The sequence below is a fragment of the Nylanderia fulva genome, unplaced genomic scaffold (genome assembly GCF_048542155.1).
Source record: "Nylanderia fulva isolate GAGA-0341 unplaced genomic scaffold, ASM4854215v1 Scaffold1030, whole genome shotgun sequence".
NCBI lineage: Eukaryota > Metazoa > Arthropoda > Insecta > Hymenoptera > Formicidae > Nylanderia > Nylanderia fulva.
The window spans coordinates 1-23,745 of record NW_028189227.1 but is presented as its reverse complement, the minus strand read 5'-3'; the positions used below and the strand labels follow the sequence as shown (position 1 = coordinate 23,745).

The window sequence follows — 23,745 nt, the reverse complement described above, 5'->3', positions numbered from 1 at the left end:
GATTGTTTTTGCATTGGGGAGTCCCACTTACAGTATTACGAGTTACATGCATGAAATTCTATCTAATTTAATTATGAAACCGGCTTCATATGTGGTTGGTCTTTTGCTAGAGATGTAAGGAATGTGGGTATTAATGAGAATAAGGTTTTGATATTATTGGACGTTTCCTCTTTATACACTAATGTTTTGAAATCCTTGGTCATCTTGGGTATTAAAAATAGATGGAATATGATTTTATCTAATACCCTTTTCTTTAGACCAATTTTTATATGCATTAGAATTTACCATTGATTCTACAAGTTTTTGTTTAAATGATGAGTTTTACGAACAAATTTTTGGCATGCCAATGGGGTCTCCTCTTTCGCTCATTCTGGCGGATATAGTTATGGAAGATTTGGAGACTCATTGTTTGAAAGCCTTATCTTTTCTGATTTCTACTTATTGCAGATTTGTAGATGATATTTTTGTGATTATACCAGGAGTATTAAGGATATTTTGGATTATTTCAATAGCTACCATCCTCGATTAAAATTTACTCATGAATTAGAAATTGACGGTTCTATAAGTTTTTTAGATACTAAAGTAATTAGACGGAACGATAAGCTTATAACCAATTGGCACAGGAAATCAATCTTTTCAGGAAGATTTATTAATTATTTTTCTAGCCATCCTATGAAATATAAAGTTAATGCAATAATCAATGTGACGGACAGAGCTATTTTACTTTCGGATATACAATTTCATGATAATAACATTTCCATTGTAAAGCAGATTTTATTTAATAATTGTTATTCGGATGACTTGGTCAATCCGATTATTAATAAAAGATTGAGATATTTGTATTCATTAGGAGATGATTATATAAGGAATAGTAATAAAAAATGTTTTGATTTTTCCAAGTGCATAGTTCTTCCGTACATTAAAGGTTTGAGTGAGGATGTTTGTCGTGATTTGAACAAGTTTGCTATAGATGTTTTGTATACAGTGCAGAATAAACTCAATAAGTTAATTAAAAAAGGGAAAGACCAACTTTTGCCAAATAAAAGAACGAACGTAGTATATAATATTTCATGCAATGATTGTCCCGCATGTTATATAGGGCAAATCAAACGCCACTTAGAAACGCGAATCAAGGAACATTATAATGACGTTAAAAAACATAAGAGCAGTCATTCGGTCAATAAACATAGGGTTAATCTCAATCACAATTTTTGTTGGACATCGGTGTCGATATTACATAGTGAGTGTAATGTTAAAAATAGAGAGATTATTGAAATGATTTATATAAAAAAACATAAAAATTCTATTAATTTACAAAGAGACACCGACAATTTGAATGCTATTTACGACACGATTATTAATATTTTATAAGATACTTAAATATGTATTGTTTTTCTATTTGACCTATAGTTATTATAACACCTATGTACAGTTTAGCATTGCGGTTGTTTATCAGTTCAAGTTAAACCGCGGGGTCGTGCACAGTGTAAGATGAGGATTAAAGTACTACTCAAGTGCGATCTTTTCATTGTGGCATATTCATATTAAGTAATTTTAACATCAAATAATAGGTATTAATATTATTTTATAATTAATTATAACATTACTTTTCATCTTATTCTTTGTGTGTTTGATATAATTTTAATACGTAATTGGCTGATTTTTAAAGATAGGTGAATTTTAATATGACTATTTATTTCATTTACTATATTAAATTCTCACATTTATTACTAAGATAAGCATTTTCCATATATTTAAAATTCGTATTATATTAGTTAATTTATAGTGTGTTACATAAATTTAAAGTTATTTTATTTTATTTCATAAGATTTAATGTGTTATTTTTTAATTAATTTGTATGCTCATACTTGTCTATTGTAGCCTAAAGAGGAATACAGTGGTCGAAACGTAGCGATCTAATAAAGTTTACATTTGTAGCCAGTTGGTCGTTTTAATATTTATTAACCTTGATTTATAATATAAATTACTTTAACAGTGTTCCGTGAGTGAGTCCCGATTGCGCACATTACTAATCGGACACAAAGGAATTTCCCGATCGGAAACAGTCCCGATCAGACAGACTCAATCGGATACAGTTCCAATCGGACACCATTCCGATCGGACACAGTCTCCATATGAATCATGTAAAACCTCACTCATACACCTCAAAAATACTGATAAAGCCTTTTTAAAAGCAAATTTGAAAAACTTTGACGCTTCTTGCTTGCCACCTTGCTACACCGAGCTTCTACAGCAAATGAGAAGGGCACACTATATTGCACACTTGTGGAATAAGGCAACATTATGGGATCCAATTGAATTTAAGCACGAAACATCAGAATGGACCTTAACTGATAGCAAATATGAATTTCTATGGTTTGAAGGCCCACAGTTGCCACTATCAGTAAAAGATGTCATTTTGGATAAGCAGGATTCAGAAGGTAATTTTTGATTTGCAACTCTTAATGGTATATATGATTTATTTAGTTTATTTAAATATTTTTTATTTTCAGTTGATGACGAGGAGTCCGAGTATGACAGCGATGAAGATCCGGAAAATGAAGAAAATGTACAACATACAACATATGAAACCGATTGATTATTTTATTATTTTAATAATACGAATAAAATTTATTTTTTTCTTATAAAAATTAATATCTTTTGAGTTGATTTCTGACTTTTTGATAATAGTTTTTCAAGTTTCTCTTAATTAATCAGATAAATTGTCAGAAATGCTCTAAAATATGTACAGTGTGAAAATCAAAAGAAAAGCGATCCGTGCTGCGCCGCGCGTCGAAATACGCTCTTGCACTTCGCACCCGACTTTCTCATAATCTCTTCTACTTTAACTTCTGACACTTTGCACATACTTTGCTCCATACGTAAACAGTGTAAATTTAAATTGTCAAAAGTTTTCTTTAAAATGTAAATTTTCCGATATTTTTGGCAGCTTTTGATAACCTTTTAGCTTTCAGTTACCCTTCTGACAATTTTTTTACTGCTTTTTTTCATGATCTTCGATATCTATGTAAATCTTCAGCCGTGCACATCGATAGTTTCTTTATTTGGAAAATTTACACGTTTGATCGTCCGCCCACACACTTAGCTTCCACGCGCCTTCTGACGGTCGGGCTTCCGCTTTGCTGGCAGCAATCGAACCTTTTACAGGTAAAATATTTCATGCACCGAGACATGTCGCACCCTATGTAGTCAGCTCTCCGTCTATTATAGGTTATATTATACTTAATTTAATCTATAACGTAAGACAACTAAATACTTGTTATCTGAAGATGGAGGTAAAAAATATTTTGATAAATTTATTGAGTCTAGATGCTTACGTTGATGTTTTTTAAAGTAAGTAAATTGATTATATTAGTAAATTAAATATATTAAGTAAGTAAATTAAATATATTACAAAAGCCACGTGCTAATGTACACGTGCCACAATTGTTTTATAATTTACAATTATAGATGCTTTCCAGTAACGACACAATATACGACATAGTGTATCATTCTATCATTTTTCAATATCAGTGAACGACAAAGATAGAATGAAATTATAACACATCTAAAGTAAGTAAATTATGCAGTAAGATTTTATCATGATATCTCTTCTGTCTGTAATAAATCTTAGAATATTTTATCCTATAAACAGTATTTATAGTTCATTTTTAAATTATTTTATATGATTCTTAAGATGTTATTAATCAAAAAGTTTTATTAATGTATCCTAACATATTTGCGATCTTAATTACGAGAGCATATTATGATTACCGTGTTGTGTCTCAAATAGCACAGTACGTCTTATGAACGTTCATTTTACGTCCATTTTATGATCATATATCCATGGACATAAAATAGTTGTCCATTGTACGTCCATTATAAGTACGTACATTGAGTAATAATAAACGTACATCCAGTAGACATCCATTTGACATCCACTTTATATAATTCCCAGCAAACACCGATATATAATTGTTACATTGCTATAATAAAACGGAATATAACAGGTAATATAACGTGTATGTTACATGTAACATCCATATTAGTTGTAATTCCCCACTCATAGATGTAACATTTTAATATAACATATATTACATTGTAGTTATATTGTAATTATATACCAAATAGCACATTGATGTATTGATAAGTCAGTGCTATCTTGGGATATAATGACAATATATAACTACAATGTAATATATGTAATATTAAAAATGTTACATCTATGAGTGGGAAATTACAACTAACATATACGTTACATGTAAAATGCTTGAGTATATAACATTTATATATTGTGTTTGCTGGGTTTATTTATGGATATATATTGTACGTCCAATAGATGTTCATACATGGACCTGTTTTGGACTATTCGTTTTTTGTTCTAAAATGAAGGGAAAAGCGCGACACGTTGATCGATGCTCAATTACCGCCATTTCCTGAAAGTGAACGTTAGGATTTCAATCGTGAGATTTCAGTGAAATAAAATCAACTAATCAATCAGCCGTTTTAACGGCTACAAAAGATAATACGAATACGAGAATTAAAACTGTAAGTATATGTATAATTGTGTAGTATATATATTTTACACGTATTTGTATATAAATTATTTGGGCAATTTTATAACCTAAAAATTTGGTATTTTATTTGATACAAATATTTGTTGTTATCAAACAAGAATAGAATACGTACTATTTATTCATTTGCTTATCGTGATTATAAATTTATTTTAAAACAAAAATGTAATTCTGCTTTGATAATATATATTGATTTTGTTTGAAATAATTCATCCTTGATTGAGAAATATTGACAAAAGCTATAATTATTGCATTTTTTAAAACAATTTATATTTTTAGATAATTTTATTGACATTTTTTGTTAATAGTAATTATGATAAGCTAACAAAATAATGAATAACATCTTATAACATATCTGATATATGTGCATGCATAATGCATATTTCAGATTTCTGTGCCGTATCAAAATCATATATATACAAATATAAGAGTTTTAACAAGGCTCTGTAATATAAATATAAATTTAACGTATAAGACGGGCAACAAGAGCCAAATCGCGGATGACAATGCGTTATCCTAACGAAACTAAATAATTTTTCGTTAGAATTAAAATACCGGTGCACAAGGCACCAAATTTTTACTTGGACACGGCCAAGATTTTAAATATGAAATAATCTCATATTTTGAGATTTAATTTCAATACCCCTTTAACCCCCCTACGGAAAATAAATAAATGAATGCAAGAGAAAAATGTAGATCCGAAAATCGCTGAATCGGGAATCGAACTCGAGACGGCAAGCGAAAGGTCTCGGGTTCGATTCCCGATTCAGCGATTTTCGGATCTATATTTTTCTCTTGCATTCATTTATTTATTTTCCGTAGGGGGGTTAAAGGGGTATTGAAATTAAATCTCAAAATATGAGATTATTTCATATTTAAAATCTTGGCCGTGTCCAAGTAAAAATTTGGTGCCTTGTGCACCGGTATTTTAATTCTAACGAAAAATTATTTAGTTTCGTTAGGATAACGCATTGTCATCCGCGATTTGGCTCTTGTTGCCCGTCTTATACGTTAAATTTATATTTATATTACAGAGCCTTGTTAAAATTTTTATATTTGATACACGCTGGCTTAAAAAATGCGTTTGTTTACCAACATTAATATATATAACAGAGAAAAGTATAGAATCGAAAGGATCTGAATAGCTCAGCTGGAAGAGCAGTCGCCCGGCAAGCGAAAGGTCTCGGGTTCGATTCCCGATTCAGCGATTTTCGGATCTATATTTTTCTCTTGCATTCATTTATTTATTTTCCGTAGGGGGGTTAAAGGGGTATTGAAATTAAATCTCAAAATATGAGATTATTTCATATTTAAAATCTTGGCCGTGTCCAAGTAAAAATTTGGTGCCTTGTGCACCGGTATTTTAATTCTAACGAAAAATTATTTAGTTTCGTTAGGATAACGCATTGTCATCCGCGATTTGGCTCTTGTTGCCCGTCTTATACGTTAAATTTATAATCATATATATACATTTTCATCATCAATAAAATCACAATCTATAATAACAACATAATATATATTAATGTTATATAATTTCATACTTAACAAATGATTATAATTTATTTTGAAACAAAAATGTAATTCTGCTTTGATAATATATTGATTCTGTTTAAAATAAATCATCGTTGATTGAGAAATATTGACAAAAGTCATCTATTCTGTATGTCCCTTTATTTATATGTTGTTTTGTTATCATTACACAGCTATTACATGACACATAATCTGTGCAGTAATGCATAACAACATTGTTAAAAGTTACAGAATAGGCTCCTTAAATTCTATTCTTGCTTGATAAAAAATGTATTGTCATATAAATAAAATATTAATTTAGTTTATTGTTAGCACATAGACTCAAAATATAAAAGTCTAAAATACAAATGCATCATGAACACATTCTTATTTTCTATATTCTTTAGAATAAATATCTTTAAATATAAATTAAGATATTTTTTATTTTATAGAGTTTTAATTCTGGAGCGCAAGACCACCAGTCTGGGAGGACGATTGCACTAGAGATCACTACTTAGAGACTGTTACAGAAAATAAAAAGGAAATATGCCTAAAATTTCTATTAAATCAAGAGACACGGTAGTGTCTCGCGACCAGTTAAGGGCGTAGCGGAGACACCGTGTATCTTAACGCGAGTCGGACATTTGAGTCTTTATAATATTTCGAATCCTCAATAATGGCTGAAGCAATCGAGTTTATACTAGACTTAATCGATAGATTGAGTTCGAATTATATAATAAAAGTGTCTTTATTTCTGGTCTACGTGATTTGTAAGCAGAGATATATAAATGCAAAGTCGAAATATGAAAAATTTCTATTAAGAAACGTCCCCGTCATCATTATTATCATCATTATCATCATTATCATCATCATTATCATCATCGACCACGCATACATAGTAGTATCGTGCTACACGTATTCACACGTATACAACACATGCGCACACATATATCACACGTACACAACACATGCAAGATGCATGTAGTGGTAATTTTGTCCATCTCGCACGTTTTACAACAGACGGCGTTAGTGGTGCTCCGCGATATTAGTAGCGTGCGGGGTTATGTAAAGAAAAAAATAATAAATATTGACGTGCGGGGTATAAAATAAATATTGATACGTTATCATTTTAAACTATTTCTTTCATAAAAATAATTACTTTCTTGCTACACTACCATCCTACTATTCCTTTTTTTTATAATTTATATACTTATGAAAGATGTAGTACAATGGTAGCGTTGCAGAAAATTATTATGAAAGAAATAGTATAAATAAAATGATAACGTAACATAATAATAAAAGTATTTAATAAATATCAAAAAGTTGCAAATATCATTATATAAATATATATTTATAAAAGAATATGTTTATGATATACTAAACATGTGATACTGCATATATGTAATTATATATTATATAAAAAAATATATCACATAATATACGAATACATCAGAATATTTAAAGTGTTCAAAGTGATGATAGCTCACATGATGTCAGATTTACCAAATGTTGACTTTGAACGAGATGTATATCAATTTATTGTAAGTAATGGTTCTCTAGCTTGTACATATTAATTAACTTAATTATTTCTTATTACTTCTATATATTGTTATATAAATATTATAATTTGTAGAAATCCTGCATTTCGATCAGATGGATTAAAAATGTATCCGACACTTGTCATACGTGGTTATTGAAAACTGGAAGATACAAAAGTTATGCACCGAGTGTATTGATCGATCTTATAGCTTGTATTCTGTCCTTAATACCACCGTGGACACGGGTTTATCGCGTACGTGATATACCTGTGCCATTAGTAAGGTAAATATAACAATATTAAATCATATGCATAATATATACATTTATGATAGATTATACATAATACATATATGTATATTTTTTAGTATATCATATGAAGATACTATGCAAGATATTCTAGTTGGTTTACTCAGATTAAAGAAATGTACTTGAAAGATTTATTTTGTAGACTATATGATGTATACATGTATCAATATGTAATTAATAATTATTAATAAATTTTATAATTTCTTGTATATCAGAATTAAAAGAAAAAACTTCTATAGTAAGAGAGCTTCATGTTTATGGCAGTGTAGTGCCTGTACTGTAAATGCACGTGATTCTACTAAGTTTCAACATCAAAGTTTTGGCACTCTGTATATATAAATTACATTAATGTCTTTGTTGTAGATTTAGAATTCTAGAATATCCTGGTTATATAATAATAAAATATAAACTTGTTTATGATCTAATCTTTTTATTTTTTTTAATTTGACATGTGGCACTAAAAATGCTGCTTTTTTGTAATCAATATTCGTTGAGCGTGTGCCATATATACAGTTGTGTTAACTATTTCATATAACATAAATGCCAAATTATATCTTTTATCAAGCTACCGGTAAGCTTTATATATACATGATTATGTTATATCTCAATTGATATTTTGATTGCACCTCTCTTCTAGATTAATATTATCATAATATAATATCATAAACGCAGAATTAATAAAAAATGCACATACTTTATATATCGTAATTTTATTGTGCGCAAAGTTAGAATATAGGTAGATTAAGTAGTACAAGTCAACAATGTCTCTCTATATTCAGTCTTTTCAAAATCATAAATGCGAGTCAAAGCAATATACAAATTATATGCACTTTATATATCATTTATGATGATGTATAAATTTATGTGTATATCGCGGACAGCACAGAAAGAGGAGAGGCAAAGATCACAATATTCGACATGCCGAAAAATCACTGCAGCTCATTTACGACTTAATCAAGAAAAATAATCATTACAAAAACTATAAAGTCTTGCCCGCCAAAGCAGCCGCTTTAGAGAGCACGATTTGAATGTCCATCGATGGAAAATTCTGTAGGAGTTTAACATTCGTAGCAAAATCGCCAACCAGCAACTGGTCCCTTAATAATAGAATCATGGCACAGCAGATATGTATAAGGAAACTGAATCTATTCTCATCAGCAAACAAGGAATCCCATATCCTTATAACATCCGGAAGAGGAAATTCTTGCAAAAGAAGAAGCGTCAACCATCTAAAGCTGTAATATTGCAGACACAATTCTTGTTGATGCAGACGCAGCCAAACGTCAGGATCATTAGCTCTAACTTGATTTGTCAATTTACTCATCATTGAATTAATTCCAAATTCAGCTTCATCCAACGTCTTTATAAAAAAATCACGTATTTCAGCCATTAGATTGGTAAAACAGAAGAAAGTGTCTGCTTCGGCGTGTTTTCTCCATGTTGGATCTGGATCACAAGCAAATGCGTGATATATAGGTCCGACTATTTCATTCATATCCTGCACGTAACCTTGACCAGGATTTAACCTTGGCGTATAAAAAGAGTATTCTCTCTAAAACTTCCCAATGCGCTTCACCGCCTTCAGCCAATGGCGCGTAATCAGTACAATGTGTTGAACTCTATTATGTAAACGTTGCTGGTCATTAGCATTGACTATTTTCTGACATGGATAATCAGTGCCTTGTTGAAAAAATGATATGTCTGGACATAGTCGTCTAACATCTTTATCGATCTGGAGGAGAACTTCATTATCCTTAAAGTATATTTGCCATTTACTATCCGGATTTAAGTTGAGAGGATGATCATGTAACGTCACATCGACTCTTTCTTTGTTATCCGCATTAGATTCTCCCGGCATAACAATGAGATCTTCAATAAAAGTGTCATACAACTCTCTCTTGCGCTTGAGAGTCTCCAGCCAACTGGACCTCTTCGGTGGCAAATAATTCAGCAGTAGCTTCCAACACAGAGGCCTCAGACCNCCAGGTTCGTCAGGTATACCATGGAAGCATATTTTACCAAGATTGACGGTGTTTATTTCGTCTGCGTTAAGAACATACATATATATATATATATATTGCATTGATATAAAATATAATTATATTAATATATTAATATTAGATTTATAATTGTAAAAACCATATATAATAAATTAACCAATAAATTAAATACAATTTCGAAGGTCTTCTTGCGTCTACTACCTCGGTAAACGTTCGAGAAGCTGCTCTCTACTTTTTTAGGGCAACCTGCTAGGCCGGCTATACCCTGGGATGCCGAGAGCTTGAGATTCGATTGAGAAAGTCGGATGGAGAAGGAATTCTGCGGGTCGGGTCAAGAAATAAAGATATTTTACAAGTATAAAAATTGTTTATTTATTTATAAATCCTTTATGTCGACACAAAATCTACTGGTCCTGACTCGGTTCAGAATGAGCTTGGAACTGTATTACAATGTTATTGAGCTCCTGTTCAGAGTCGTTAGATTGGTTAAGATAGTTTATAAAGGAACTAAAATTATTCTGTGCTCCTTCTGGGATGAAATTATTGACGTCGTCGGGAGCGAGTACCACGGTGTTCTCGTCGAAAATATTGGAATTGGGTTGTAAAAATGGATCGAATCCTGGAGATGCTAATTGTTGAGTTTGATCATGGACGTAATATTCAGGGTCAGTTAAAAATTGATGATTTGGATCTATTAAGTAAGTATTTGATTCTGAATGAGACTGTTCAGGAAATTGAGGGTGAGAATAGTCAATGTATGGAGGAATATTATTAATTGGCGAATAAGCGTCTGAAGAGGGAGGTTGTATGATTATTCGCGTTGGATAAATTTGAACGTTTAGATTTAGAGGTCTTCGAGATCTACGTTCGCGTAGTCTGTGAAGGTGCTGGTTGTTTCGATCGATCTGATTCCTTCGTCGGAAAGGAGAGACCATCTAACGGTTAAATAAATTTACATGAATAAATCGTAAGATAGATTGTTCTATTATTTGAAATAATTGAATATGACTCACGTTTGTAGCGTGATTTACTTGTTAATGAGAGCGAACAGAGATGAAAGGTTAATCTTATACGAGAAAGCCCTTCACCTGTTAATAAATTAACTTTATGTCAATAATTATTGTAATAAACCTGTATTAAATGAGGATTGGTAATAACGTGGATAAAAGGAAGGATTTGAATAGGAGTATTAATATCTGCGTTGAGAATATTAATACTTGATGTTTCAATCGTTAATAATTAAATCTTAAACTTTGAAATAGTAATTCTTAATGAATAAATAAGTCTTAGACTTTGAAGTAACAAATTGTCAATGAATATCAAAATCACTGTCAGTTGGTATGGTAAAGTAATTCGCAATTATTGGAAAATGCAGGGTATTAAAAGCATGAAAGAATAGAGAGATAGGTGTACGTCCGGTTATTCCGGGTTCTCAGGTCCTGGTCTTATTAGGCTAATGCTACGTTCACTTTACTGAACGTGCACCTCTGAGATGATTTGCGAATTTACCTTCTGACAGGATATAACTCTAATGGGTATAGAGGAGTTAGGAATAGAGGTTTGAATATAAGTATTAATATCTATATTAAGAGTATTAATACGTGTAGCTTCAAGCATCAATAATTGAATTGTAAATTATGAATTAATTATTTTTAATAATCATTAAGACCACTGTCATTTGGTTTGGTAAAGTAATTCGTTAGGTTTGTAAAGCAGAGAGAGAGTAAGCAGGGAAGGGTGAAGAAATGTACGGTTGCCCGTGGATTCCGGTCCCCGAAGGTTAATGCGACGTTCACTTTACAGAACGTGCATCTCAGAATCGTAGTAACGAATTTACCTTATGACAGGGTGTAGCAAATAGGGTAAGGTGGAGTACACTTGTCAAATAAATTTAAATATCAATATGCAAGATCACTGTCAGTCGGTGTGGTAAAGTAATTCGCAATTATTGGAAAGTGCAAGGTGTTAAAAGCATAAAAGAATAGAGAGGTAGGTATACATCCGGTTATTCCGGGTTCTCAGGTCCTGGTCTTATTAGGCTAATGCTACGTTCACTTTACTGAACGTGCACCTCTGAGATGATTTGCGAATTTACCTTCTGACAGGATATAATATTCTAATGTGTACTGAGGAATTAGCGTTATTCAATTCGCTAATAGGTAGTAGGATACGGGATTACATGCATATATAAGTGAACAGTAATACAATAAAATACATATATAATATATTTATATTGCAAGTACAACAAGTTAAATGGACATGCGATATCGGTTAGATATAGTTAAATAGTATCGAGTAAAATATTGAATATATAGACGATTGTAACGCAGGCGTATGCAGATACGAATCGTATGGCTTATGTCTGTATGCAAATTCAGAGTTCGTAATGTGAAATAAGATTGAGTTCGAAATTCAGTGTTAAATAACTAATTAAATATAATGATTAAATATAATGAGTGTCCGTCGCGCTTTACTATTTAGGGATATGTGAACTGGCTTAAATACTCACAAGGTTAGACAATGTCTAATGTGCCTTGCTATGGTACACTTCGCTACTGTGTTCTTCCCTCTGAGTCTGAAGATCTGAGGAGCCTCGGTACCTCGGTCCGAAATGGCGGCTATGCCTCACCAAAATGGCGGCTATGTCTTCAGGACCCCGTAGTATTTGCTGGTTGAGTGCTGGATTGTTGTTGACTGGAACCACTGCGACGAAATCACTCTTGAGTGATGGATGGCGAATTCACTGTTGAGTGATGGAGGACGGATTCACTGCCGTTCCGTGCCGGGAGCCGGGTTTATATACCCAAAAATGGGGCTCGCTCCTCCCATCGGGTGATGCGGCTTAGCCAATGGCAAGAGAGGTATGCCGGGGAAGTACCGGAGACAATCTGTTCCTGGTAGAGATTGCGACGGTTAAGTCCCGGAGAGATGGCTTCTTAGTAGCGATAGCGGCGTTCCTTTGATGACTCATCGCCGGGCGCTCCGACTTTCCTTATCCTATTCTCGGTAGCGATAGCTGTATGCCTTTGTTGGCTATGCGCTCCGACTTATCTTATCTTCTTCTTGGTAGCGATAGCGGTATGCTGGTGACTCATCGCTATGCGGCTTGCAACGGGCCTTGCAGGTTGCAACGTGTTTCAGCGTTGCATCATGCATTGCATCACGCTATCGTTCTAGAGCCTTCTAGAATCTTCTGGATGTTTCCTTGCGAGTAAAGCCGAGTTCACATAGTAAAGCAGCTTTCATACATAATTATTTAATTATTTAGTATACTTCTTTATAAGCGATATATATATAAATATTTCAGGTATAAGAATTTTGTGTGTTAATATATATATATATATATATATATATATATAGTGTACATATTTAAAATTTAATACTATTGAATAATATATATATATTTAATATTAGTAAAATGAATATTATGTCTTATATCGTCATTGAAATCGCCAGAAAATATATATAGTGTCGTCAAAGTATACGATTGACATATATATATATATATATATACGTTTAGATATGCAATTCCTATATGTATATACATAAGTCTTCCAGGACTGTCCCGGAAACTGCCATTTGACATATACATATATATATATCCGTATGTATATACGTTCTTAACCTTATTTTAGTTTTTCTCACAAATAATCAATGGGGTTTTTCTTATTAACCTAAATATATTATATTTATATTATATTATATTATACCATATTTAGTTAGTATTATAGAGGTTGTTTTTAAAAGACATATCTTAGCCTACGAGTGGTTATATTTGTTAATACCGGTCTTTCATGCAAGTTAGAGATTGTCATGACTAATAGGTTAAAAAAACTAATGATTGAAGAAATTGAAATTTTGAAATTTGTCTGGACGTTACACCTCCATTCCTCGGGAAATGTTTTTTCTCTTAGGCAAATATTTAGCACTTGTCTTATGACTTCCTTGTTGCTTGCCCATACAGCCTTTAGCATCTCTCCTTTTACGCCATCGGCTCCTGGGGCCTTATTCTTCTTGATCCTCTTGATGGCAACCGCCACTTCCTGCTCCGTGATTTCCTGTTCCATATTACTATTACGATATCTTTTATTTTGTGATTTTATTTCTGCGTGTACTTTACCTTCTCCGCCTACATCGTCTGGCGGTACGCATTTATCTAGAAGAGCACTTATCGTCTCCGCCCAGTTATTTGTTTCCTTTCCCGAGGGCAGGGTTAGGGTGCAGAAATAGTTCGGCTTCTTTATCTTATCGCGAACTATTTTGTAAACGATACTCCAGGGATCTTTATTTCCGGCCTTAGTTACAAAGCTTCTCCATGCAGCCGTTTTCTCCTTCTTGATTAGCAAAACATATTTATTTTTGGTTCTTCTGTAGAGTTCCCCATATTCGTTCACGTTTCCTAGATTTAACCTCTTTGCTCTTAGGAGGTGCTTTTTGGCTTTGTTCGCGTGTGATCTAAGTATTTTTAGCTCTTCGGTCCACCACGGAACCGTTTGGTTAGCCAATTTCCTTCTCGGAATAGATCTGTCGCATATTTTAAGTAACGTTTTATTGAAGAGCCGCGCTGCCTCGCTGGCTCTACTGCTCTCCAATTTGTTCAGAAAATCTTTGTTAAATTGTGCCTGAATCAATTCATCGAAGGTGTCCCAATTTGCTTTTTTCAGATTATAGCCATTTTGCATGCTCCACTCCGTCCTCCTTAGGGTCTTGTCCCCAATCTCGAAGACAATAATATTATGGTCACTTGTGGTGCACGCTGTGTCCACCTTCCAGTTTCTTAATTTACTGGCCAGACCTTCGCTGACGAATGTAACGTCTATATTTGACTGTCCCCTTTCCGTCGAATACGTATTAGGGTTATTTGGCTTATTCATTATGCAGAGGTTGTGCGACAGGATGAATTCTTCCAGCTCCTTTCCTCTCTCGTCTGTGGTGTCGGAGAACCACCAGTCCGACCTGGCATTTGCGTCCATGGTTACTATAATATTGCACCCAGAGAGTTTTTGTAGGATATTGTCTAGGTCATCTAAGAACGGTTTTATTTCTAAAGAGAATTGGCAATACATGTTAATAATGTAAAGCTGTTCCTGTCCCGCGCAAGCCTGGAAGCACATGATAAGTTCGTTTTCCATACTTGTGTTTTGGAAGACGTCCATTTTTCCTTCTCTTACCACCGCGGCGACCCATGCGTCTTTTTTGTCAGGTTGAATGATCCTTAAGCCCGGCGCAGAATATCCTCTTACTCTCCCCTTATAAGAGTAAGGTTCCTGTATACAGAGGATGTCAAAGTTTTGTTTGTTAAATATTAGTTCCAGGATTACTGCTGCTGCTCGCGATCTTTGCGCATTTATATGGGCTATCTTTATTCCCATTTAATCTTATTGTAATATAAGTCTACGTGTTTTAGATATTCTGGGCATTCCTTACTTTTTACGCTATGTTTGGTATCCACACGTCTGTTTCGCGAGCAGTTTATGCAGTTTAGGTCTGCTTGTTTTTTGCAGTTTTTCTTTAGATGTTCCTTGTCCCCGCAGATTTCACATAGCTGGTCCTGAGCCGTGCACACCTTTGCTACGTGTCCGTATGCGTGGCATTTAAAGCATCTTACTATGTTTAAATATTCTCTTACTCTATACGTCCGCCATTGCATATAGATTCTTCTGTAGCGACTTATAAATAAATTCACCAGATCTTTGAAAAGGTAATGTTTATTCATTGAAAGTATAAAGCGAAAGAACAAAAAGAATTAATATGTAACAAATAAATGAATGAATGTGTTGTTATGGAAATATTGATTTTTCTTAAGGGGTTAGGCCAGTCTAGAGTCCTCAAAAAAGGCCTAACTTTGACAATTTATTCTGGGAGTAAGGAAAAAGAAATGGAATTTCTCTCTTTCAGGCTTTATTAAACATGTATTTAAGTGTATAAAAAAATTTTTATTATGACATTTTGATACAAAATGGTGGCTACTGGGCCAATCTTCGGAATCACCTTTTTCAAGAGGGCCTCTATGGGCGACGGTGATTCTAGGAACTCGTGCTATCTGAAACAAAATAAAGAACGGGATTTTAATCTACATAAGATTTGCTAGTAAAGTACGTATGTTTTTAGCTTTACATCAATTTTTCGCAAAATGGCGGACTTGTAAAAAAAAGGTTCAATTTTTGACCGAAAAAAAGAGCAGTAAATTGTTTATAAAAAAAAAAGTTGCAATGATAACAAAAAAATCGTACGTAGTTTACTAGATAACGTTACTGTGAAGCTACAGTTAAAATTTCAAGTGGATACGTGCGATAGTCTCCGAGTACCATCGTCGCCCGATTTGAAAAATGCAGTTTCAAGAAAAACGCGTTTAAAGTTTTACGTGCTGAAAATTTTGTTATACCTTCAGTCTGCGATGCCTGCGCCGTACATTTCACCTTCCATGGACACGTGGAACTCATCTTCTTCCTTTCTGGATGCCTTCTGTTCGATTCTAGATCTTCTTGCAGCATCTGAGAGCGAACGATCGGATAATTTGATGCGGTTTTGATCAGTCTCTTGACAGTAATTATAGCAGTTTGGCCCAATTTTGATGCCTATGTTCTGCATGACTCTCATGGCACTTGTGAGGCCATCATTATAAGTACCTGCAGCAATATATACAGCTGTGTCAAGTACATTTTTGCCACTGGATGTCACTTTTGAAGCCATCGACCATACTGTAGCGTTGAAACTCTCATTACTGTTTTGAGTGAAGCCGCCTATGCAACAAGTGAGTAGGTCATCACTGGTTAATTTTTCATAAATTGGAGTTATAGTTTTGTACACTTCTTCATGTAAAGGTGGTTTATGTGTATATTCGTCCAAAGTTCCAGTGGCCTTGGCCCTTTGCCACGAGCACCACGAATTTTCTCCGCTCGGGCAGTGATCGTGCTTGGGCTTGGCATCTGTTGATAATTTGTGATTTAGCGTTGCGTAGATCGCAGTCCTCATTTTCTCTACAAAATGATTTCTGCGTATCGCTAGACCATAATAAATTGACAGTTCATTGATCAATTTGCCAGTTAGTATACCTTTTCCGCCGAGGCCCTTTGTTTTCTTTTTTAAATTCCGGAGATGCGTACCCATGCGTTTCTGGACGTGATCGATACACTCTTTTTTCTGGACAATTGAATCTTCATAAGGTGATGAATTTACAATACCCGTATATGTCTTAGAGTCTCCATCTCCGATATAGCTAGTATATTTCAGGTTGTGTAAAGATTTAGAGCGCTGGAACATTTCGCAAACAGCATTGACTTCCATGAGGCCCGAAGAGCCCTCGTGGTTAGCTTGGCATTCGTCGGCAAGGGTTTCCAACCATTCCTTGTAATTTGCTGTACTTTCCTTCGTTTTCCAAAATTCGCATGCTTTACAGTACTTACATTTTACCGAAACGTCCACAACTTTACCAGTCTTCCATCCAATTAGCGATTCGAATCCAAAAAGCGACGAGAATCCTCGTTTTCGCCATGATCCATCACCGGACACAGCTATTCCTCCGGAGTTACTCGATTCATCGGTTTTTCCTTTTTCCTCTTGAGCAGCTTTCTTCATACTTTGCTCACACATTATTTCTGCACCACTATGAATACATTTCACTAAAGAGTCATAAAATGAATGAAAAATCGGCCGTGGAAGATCCATGAATGCACAAAATTTTTGTATGCCGTGTAATCCCACTCCGATTAATCGCATTGCAAGAATGATTCTGCGATTAATTTCGTATGCTTTATCAATAAATGAACAGCTCGGAACAAAAACTTTATCGCATTCTTTACACGTAATCACAATCTTGAAACCCAAGCCACGATTTCCCGTTTCGGTAAATTCTACATCGGACTTACACTTTTTACAAACAACTACTTGAGAAATTGCTGTAAACATTGTCAAAAAGTCTATCATCTTGTATCCAACACTAGGATTCACTTCAATATCATCTGAATTATTTGCAGATAATTTCTTAGCAGACGTACCAACGTTCTCACTAGGCTGCTCCATTTCAAAGCGATTTAACGGACGCTGCCGCTTTGAAATGCTTGGTCCATCTGCTTTGGATTTCCGTCCTCTTTTGCCTTTTTGCACCGAATAAACTGGCTTCTTGTTATCACTCATATTGTTAACAATGATAGTTTATCAGTAAAAACCACTGTAGTCAATAAAATAAAATAAAATAATTCGTTAAAGCAGAAAAATTAACGAAAACAAAAAGAAGCGTTCACGCGTGGTGTCGTTTTTCAGCTGTCTGACTCACACACAAGCCCACACATACAGCTGTATTGATAAACAAACACTTCCTAACGACCTTTTGGGGAACAATTATTGGCCCCGTTGGTACATTAGTGCAAAGAGTAAGGTAAAAAGGGGACAAAAGGAAGCCCGCCGCGGCAAGTAGAAAATGCGCTCGTCGCCCGCTCCGAACGCTTCGACACTACAACGGATTGGACAGGGAAAAAATTGTTTTTTCACTATTCTACCAATTGAATAATGTTTTTAGGACCCTAAAGTGTACTTTAAGCCAATAAAAAAAATTTCGATTTTTTGAAAATCCTAGACTGGCCTAACCCCTTAAAAACATTATGTATATTAATGAATTGAAGTTATTACAAATGTATAAAGATGTAAAAAGTGTAAAAGTGCAGTGAAAAGTGTAAGGTGTAATAAAAGTGTAGAGTGTAAATGAAAGGTGTGGATGATGAATGCTACAGTACCCCCCAAGTGACGATATTCGTTGCGAAATGGACTTTCTTCTTCTTTGGTGGGTAGGTGCGTAAAGCTTTTCCAACAGTAGAAGAAGAAGAAGGATTTGAAGTAGCAGAAACAGGAGCTGAAGTAGCAGGAACAGGAGCTGAAGTAGCAGGAACAGGAGTTGAAATAGCAGGAACAGGAGTTGAAATAGCAGGAACAGGAGCTGAAGATCTGGTAGAAAGTTCAGTAGAATCTGAAGTTCTAGGAATGAAGGCTGGCTTGAGACGTTCTGTCGAAATATTGACAACTCTTCCTGAAACATTAACTGCAAATAAATGATCAGAGATACGTTTCTCAATAGGAAAAGGGCCAGAATAAGGAGGTTGTAGTGACTTCCTAACAGTATCTTCTCGAATCCAAACATGAGTACAATCAAAAAGATTCTTGTGAACAAAAGGTGATCTTTTGCAATGATGACTTGTAGGAGATGATCTGATATTCCTCATATGAATCCTGTGTTTTTCAAGAAAGATTTCAGGATCTGCAGGAAAATCTTCTTCAATGAAAAATTCTCCAGGAATACGAAGAGTGGATCCATAAAGAAGTTCTGCAGGTAAAGCTTTTAAATCTTCTTTGAAACACGAACGTAATCTCAAAAGAACTGAAGGTAAAGATTCTACCCAGTTGGTTGTTTCGTGGCACATAATCGCTGCTTTCAAAGTCCTATGCCATCTTTCCAGAATTCCATTTGAAGCAGGATGATAAGCAGAAGTTCTAATCCTTTGGCATCCAATTAGATTTGTTAAAGCTTTGAATAAAGCTGTTTCAAACTGAGGACCTTGATCTGTTGTAATGCTGATAGGAGAACCAAAACGTGCTACCCAATGTGAATAAAATGTTGTAGAAATAGTTTCAGCAGAAATCTCAGAAATAGGAACAGCTTCAGGCCATCTGGAAAAACGATCAATCATAGTAAGACAATAACGGTAATTTTGACAAATAGGAAGTGGTCCAACAATGTCTAAATGCACATGCTGAAAGCGTTGATCAGGAATTGCAATCTTAATTGGAGAATTCTTGGTGTGTCTTGAAATCTTCGCACGTTGACATGGAAGACAAGTTCGAGTCCATTCCTTCACATCTTTCTTCAAAGAAGGCCAAATGAATTTCAGTAGTAATTGTTTAGATGTCAATCTGCCGCTGGGGTGAGCGAGTCCATGAACAACATCAAAAATTCTCTTGCGTAAGAGTTTAGGAACATATGGACGAATTGATTCCGAAGAGCAATCACAATAAATAGGTATGGTTGATCCTGAAAGAATAAGTTTCTTCAACAGAAGTGAAGAATTTGAAGAAAGTAAAACTTGAAGTTCTTCATCTTCTTTCTGATAATTAGCAAGTTCTTCTAAAAAAACTATAATAGGCATTGAAATAGATTCAATTCTTGACAGAGCATCAGCAACTGAATTCATTTTTCCAGAAATATAGGTAATATTTGTAGAGAATTGAGCAATAAAGTCCAATTGTCTGATCTGTCTTGGTGACGCTTTATCCAATTTCTGACGGAAAGCAAAAATCAAAGGTTTATGATCAGTTCTGATAATCAATTGTCTTCCTTCAACAAAATGCCTGAAATGTTTAATAGCCAAATAAATGCTAAGAAGTTCTCTATCATAAGTGCTATAATTTCTTTGAGCTTTGTCTAGTTTCTTTGAGAAAAATGCTATTGGTTTGATATCGTCGTCAATAGACTGTTCAAGTGATGCACCAACAGCAAAGTCAGAAGCATCACAAGTTAAAATAAGAGGAGCATGAGGAGCAGGATAAGAAAGGGTAGTAACTTGTAAAAGTTCTTCTTTACATGACTCGAAAGCTAATTCCGCTTCTTTAGTCCAAGAAATAATTCTTCTATCCCTCTTGCGACTGTCCTTTAAATATTCTGTTAACAGAGCTTGATGATTTGCAGCATCCTTGAGACAGCGACGATAATAATTGATAATTCCTAAGAATCTGCGTAATTCATGAAGTGTCTTAGGTTTAGGATAATCAATAATTGATTTCACTTTTTCGGATGTAGGTTTAACTCCTTGGTTAGAAACTAAGTAACCAAGAAAAGAAATCTCGCTTTGACCGAAAAGACATTTAGCGACATTGATTGTCATTCCAGCTTGTTGAAGACGATCAAAAATAATGCGTAAGTGAGCAATATGTTCTTTCTCATCTTTAGAAGCAATAAGAATGTCATCAAGATAACAAAAGGCAAAACTCAAATCATTAAGTAAAGAGTTCATGAGCCGTTGAAAAGTTTGGGCTGCGTTTCGTAAACCGAAAGGCATTACGACAAATTCAAAAAGCCCAAATGGAGTAGTGACAGCTGTTTTGTGAATATCTTCTTTAGCGACGGGTACTTGATAGTACGCTTTAACTAAGTCGATTTTAGAAAAGATATTCTTACCAAAAAGTGAAGAAGAAAAATCTTGAATATGAGGTAAGGGATAACGATCCGGGATAGTCACTGAATTGAGTGCACGATAATCACCACACAGTCTCCAAGAATTTTGTTCCTTTTTAGGTACCATATGTAGAGGGGCTGCCCAGGAGCTGCTTGAAGGCCTGCAAATTCCTTGCTCCATCATAGACTTGAATTCTTCCTTGGCACATCTGAGTTTCTCAGGAGTAAGTCTTCTGGGAGTCGAAAATTTAGGAGAACCTTCCGTAACGATATGATGTTCAACACCATGTGTTTTTACCGAGGAAATTGGAGAAAAACGGGTGAGTCCTGGAAATTCGGTTAAAAATTTGTGGTACACAGAATCAGGAGATGTGGTAAAAATTGACAAATGCGCAATTTCTTGAATTTTTCCAGTATTCATAAGACCGGTAACATTATCAATCAATTTCTTGTTTTTAATGTCAATTAGGAGATTAAAATGACAAAGGAAATCGGCGCCTAAAATAGGACGTTGAATATCCGCGACACAAAATTTCCATTTGAATTCTCTCCTTAAACCGAGGTTCAAAATTAAAGTTTTAGAACCGTAAGTATTAATTTGAGTACCATTTGCGGCAAAAAGTTTTAAATTAGTATGCCACGGCTTCAATAAAACCTTTTTAGGTAACAACGATATATCAGCGCCCGTATCGACAAGAAAATTCAAATTTGAATGTCTGTCGAAAATAATGAGGCGATTGTTAGAAACACCGTCGTAAGCAGCCTCAGTCTTAAGCGGCGTTTTTAGTTTTCCTGTGAAGCCAAGAATGTTTTGGACATAGAACAAGGTAAAGTACATCGTTTAGCCTTATCACCAAACTTCTTATGGTAAAAACAAATTGATGTATCTTTAATATCTTTATTTGATTTGTCTTTGTTACGCGATAACGATCTAAATCTTCTATTCTCTCTAGACCGGCTTTTGGAACGATCTCGACGACGAGAAACTTCAAGAGCTTCGATTCTTCGTAGCAAATCCGCGAAATCCGAAGATTTATTACTTGTATTATTGGAAACTTCCGCGACTTGCAAACCGCCGTCCCGATCAGCAATTTTATCGGCTAATTCCGCAAGTTTAACAAGAGGAACATCCTCTACTACGGCTAAAGTCGTTTGAATTCTATGTGGTAAGCGTTGAAGCCAAATCATTTGCAAAACACTATCTGCTAAAGATCCTTCAGACAAATGACGAATTTCTCGAAGTAATTCCGAAGGCTTTTTATTATTAAGTTCAATTCCAGCTAATATTTGTCTTAAACGTTTTTCCTCTGAATCCGTAAAGCGATTTATTAATATTTTCTTTAAATAATTATATTTATCTGTTTCAGGTGGATTTTCAATGACTTCAGATATGTTTACTAAGGCTTGTTCATCAAGATGACGAATGACAGAACTATATTTAATATCATCTGATCGAATTCGATAAACCGTAAACTCACTTTCAATAGAAGCAAACCAGAGTTTAGGTTGTTTATGCCAGAAAGTCGGTAGTTTTAATAAACGAAACTCATTTGAGTGAATTTGTAACATAGGATCACTCACCTGATGTCCAGTTTGAGAAGGTAAAATATTAATATAAGTATGCTGCTTTCTAAGCCGGGCAATAGAGCCAAGGAAACGAAACGAAAAATTAATTAAACGGAACTGTATCTCAATTTGAGATCCCAAAGTTCCACATATAAATTAATTTCGAAACTTACATATGGAGAAATAAGCGAGAAAAATATAGGTCCGAAAAGTCGCTGAAGCGGGAATCGAACCCGCGTCTTTCACTTTACGGGCGACTGCTCTTACCAACTAAGCTATTCAGACCCTAGGGTCTGAGAAAAGTGTTACTAATAGTTTTATTAACGGACTACCTTCTGATTTATTAATCCGCGTGAAATTAGAACGACCCTATACTTTTGAACAAAGCATTGTCACAGCCATCCAATTATCTAAAACTTTAGAAGCAGAAAACCTTCGAAAGAAAACTATCGCCTTTAATCGTGCTTATACTCTACCTCGTGCAGACATAAATTATCCGACGGCACGACAAACCGTAAATAACGTTAATAATAACCCCCCTATAATTAATAATTCACGCAATAATATTTCTTCTACTGCTCCCTTCATTAAACCTTTGACACCAGGTCAACCAGGACCAAATTTTCCAGCTACTAAAATCTGTCGTTATTGTAAGAGTTCCGGTCATTTCATGAGCGAATGTCGGAAACTTGCTTATAAAAGATCACTCGAGCAAAATCAAGCTCGACCCAGCACTTCTTTTGCTAATTCGGGAAACCCCCAAAGCGTTCCGGAAAAATCCGACGTCCGCCGGAACGAAGCTCCGATAGGACGCACCCAATCGACAAACATGATTCTCACTCAAAAATCTATTCCAACCACATCACTCGAATCTGCAGTGTAGACAGAGAATTCAACCACAACGACTTACCTTCTGTTAAACTCATATCCCCGCATTTATCTCATGAATGTAACTTCATGATTGACTCTGGCTCCGGTATAAATCTTATCAAACAACAATTCGTATTACCTCACGTTAATCTAAATAAAGATAATATTATATCCATTCGAGGGATCTCTTCTGAAACTATAATAACTTTAGGTTCCATAA

At 34.5% G+C, this 23,745-nt stretch overlaps 2 protein-coding genes, 1 long non-coding RNA gene, 1 other non-coding gene and 1 pseudogene across 4 annotated transcripts; 2 read left to right on the top strand and 3 right to left on the bottom strand.

Annotated features, from left to right (window-relative positions):
* The first annotated feature begins 7,363 nt into the window (after positions 1–7,363).
* On the top strand, positions 7,364–8,137 carry LOC114942333 (elongator complex protein 3-like). The gene is made up of 3 exons (XM_085484301.1): positions 7,364–7,624; positions 7,717–7,904; positions 7,988–8,137. The coding sequence occupies exons 1-3, from the start codon at positions 7,559–7,561 to the stop codon at positions 8,052–8,054; spliced, it is 321 nt and encodes a 106-aa protein (XP_085340427.1). The 5' UTR covers positions 7,364–7,558; the 3' UTR covers positions 8,055–8,137.
* A 482-nt stretch (positions 8,138–8,619) lies between these two features.
* Positions 8,620–9,990, bottom strand: LOC114942338 (TBC1 domain family member 13 pseudogene; annotated as a pseudogene).
* Positions 9,991–16,315: 6,325 nt separating this feature from the next.
* LOC146725119 (uncharacterized) lies at positions 16,316–18,064 on the bottom strand. Its single transcript, XM_085484296.1, has 2 exons — positions 17,149–18,064; positions 16,316–17,085 (listed from the first exon to the last, which is right to left on the bottom strand). Exons 1-2 carry the CDS (start codon positions 18,062–18,064, stop codon positions 16,316–16,318), a joined length of 1,686 nt encoding a protein of 561 aa, XP_085340422.1.
* Positions 18,065–21,503: 3,439 nt separating this feature from the next.
* On the top strand, positions 21,504–22,610 carry LOC146725118 (uncharacterized). Its single transcript, XR_014925061.1, has 4 exons — positions 21,504–21,675; positions 21,753–21,916; positions 22,043–22,255; positions 22,457–22,610. It is a non-coding gene; the product is annotated as an uncharacterized LOC146725118 (long non-coding RNA).
* Positions 22,611–22,865: 255 nt separating this feature from the next.
* On the bottom strand, positions 22,866–22,940 carry TRNAY-GUA (transfer RNA tyrosine (anticodon GUA)). Its single transcript has one exon. It is a non-coding gene; the product is annotated as a tRNA-Tyr (tRNA).
* Positions 22,941–23,745: the final 805 nt, after the last annotated feature.

What these genes read in the sequence shown, in the direction of transcription:
- LOC114942333 (XM_085484301.1), top strand. Translation starts at nt 7,559, where the DNA reads ATGATAGCTCACATGATGTCAGATTTACCAAATGTTGACTTTGAACGA. An exon ending in GAGATGTATATCAATTTATT is followed by an intron (nt 7,625 to 7,716) that starts GTAAGTAATGGT and finishes TATAATTTGTAG; the next exon opens with AAATCCTGCATTTCGATCAG. An exon ending in ATACCTGTGCCATTAGTAAG is followed by an intron (nt 7,905 to 7,987) that starts GTAAATATAACA and finishes TATATTTTTTAG; the next exon opens with TATATCATATGAAGATACTA.
- LOC146725119 (XM_085484296.1), bottom strand. Translation starts at nt 18,064, where the DNA reads ATGAGTGATAACAAGAAGCCAGTTTATTCGGTGCAAAAAGGCAAAAGA. An exon ending in ACACAACCTGAAATATACTA is followed by an intron (nt 17,086 to 17,148) that starts GCTATATCGGAG and finishes CACCTTATGAAG; the next exon opens with ATTCAATTGTCCAGAAAAAA.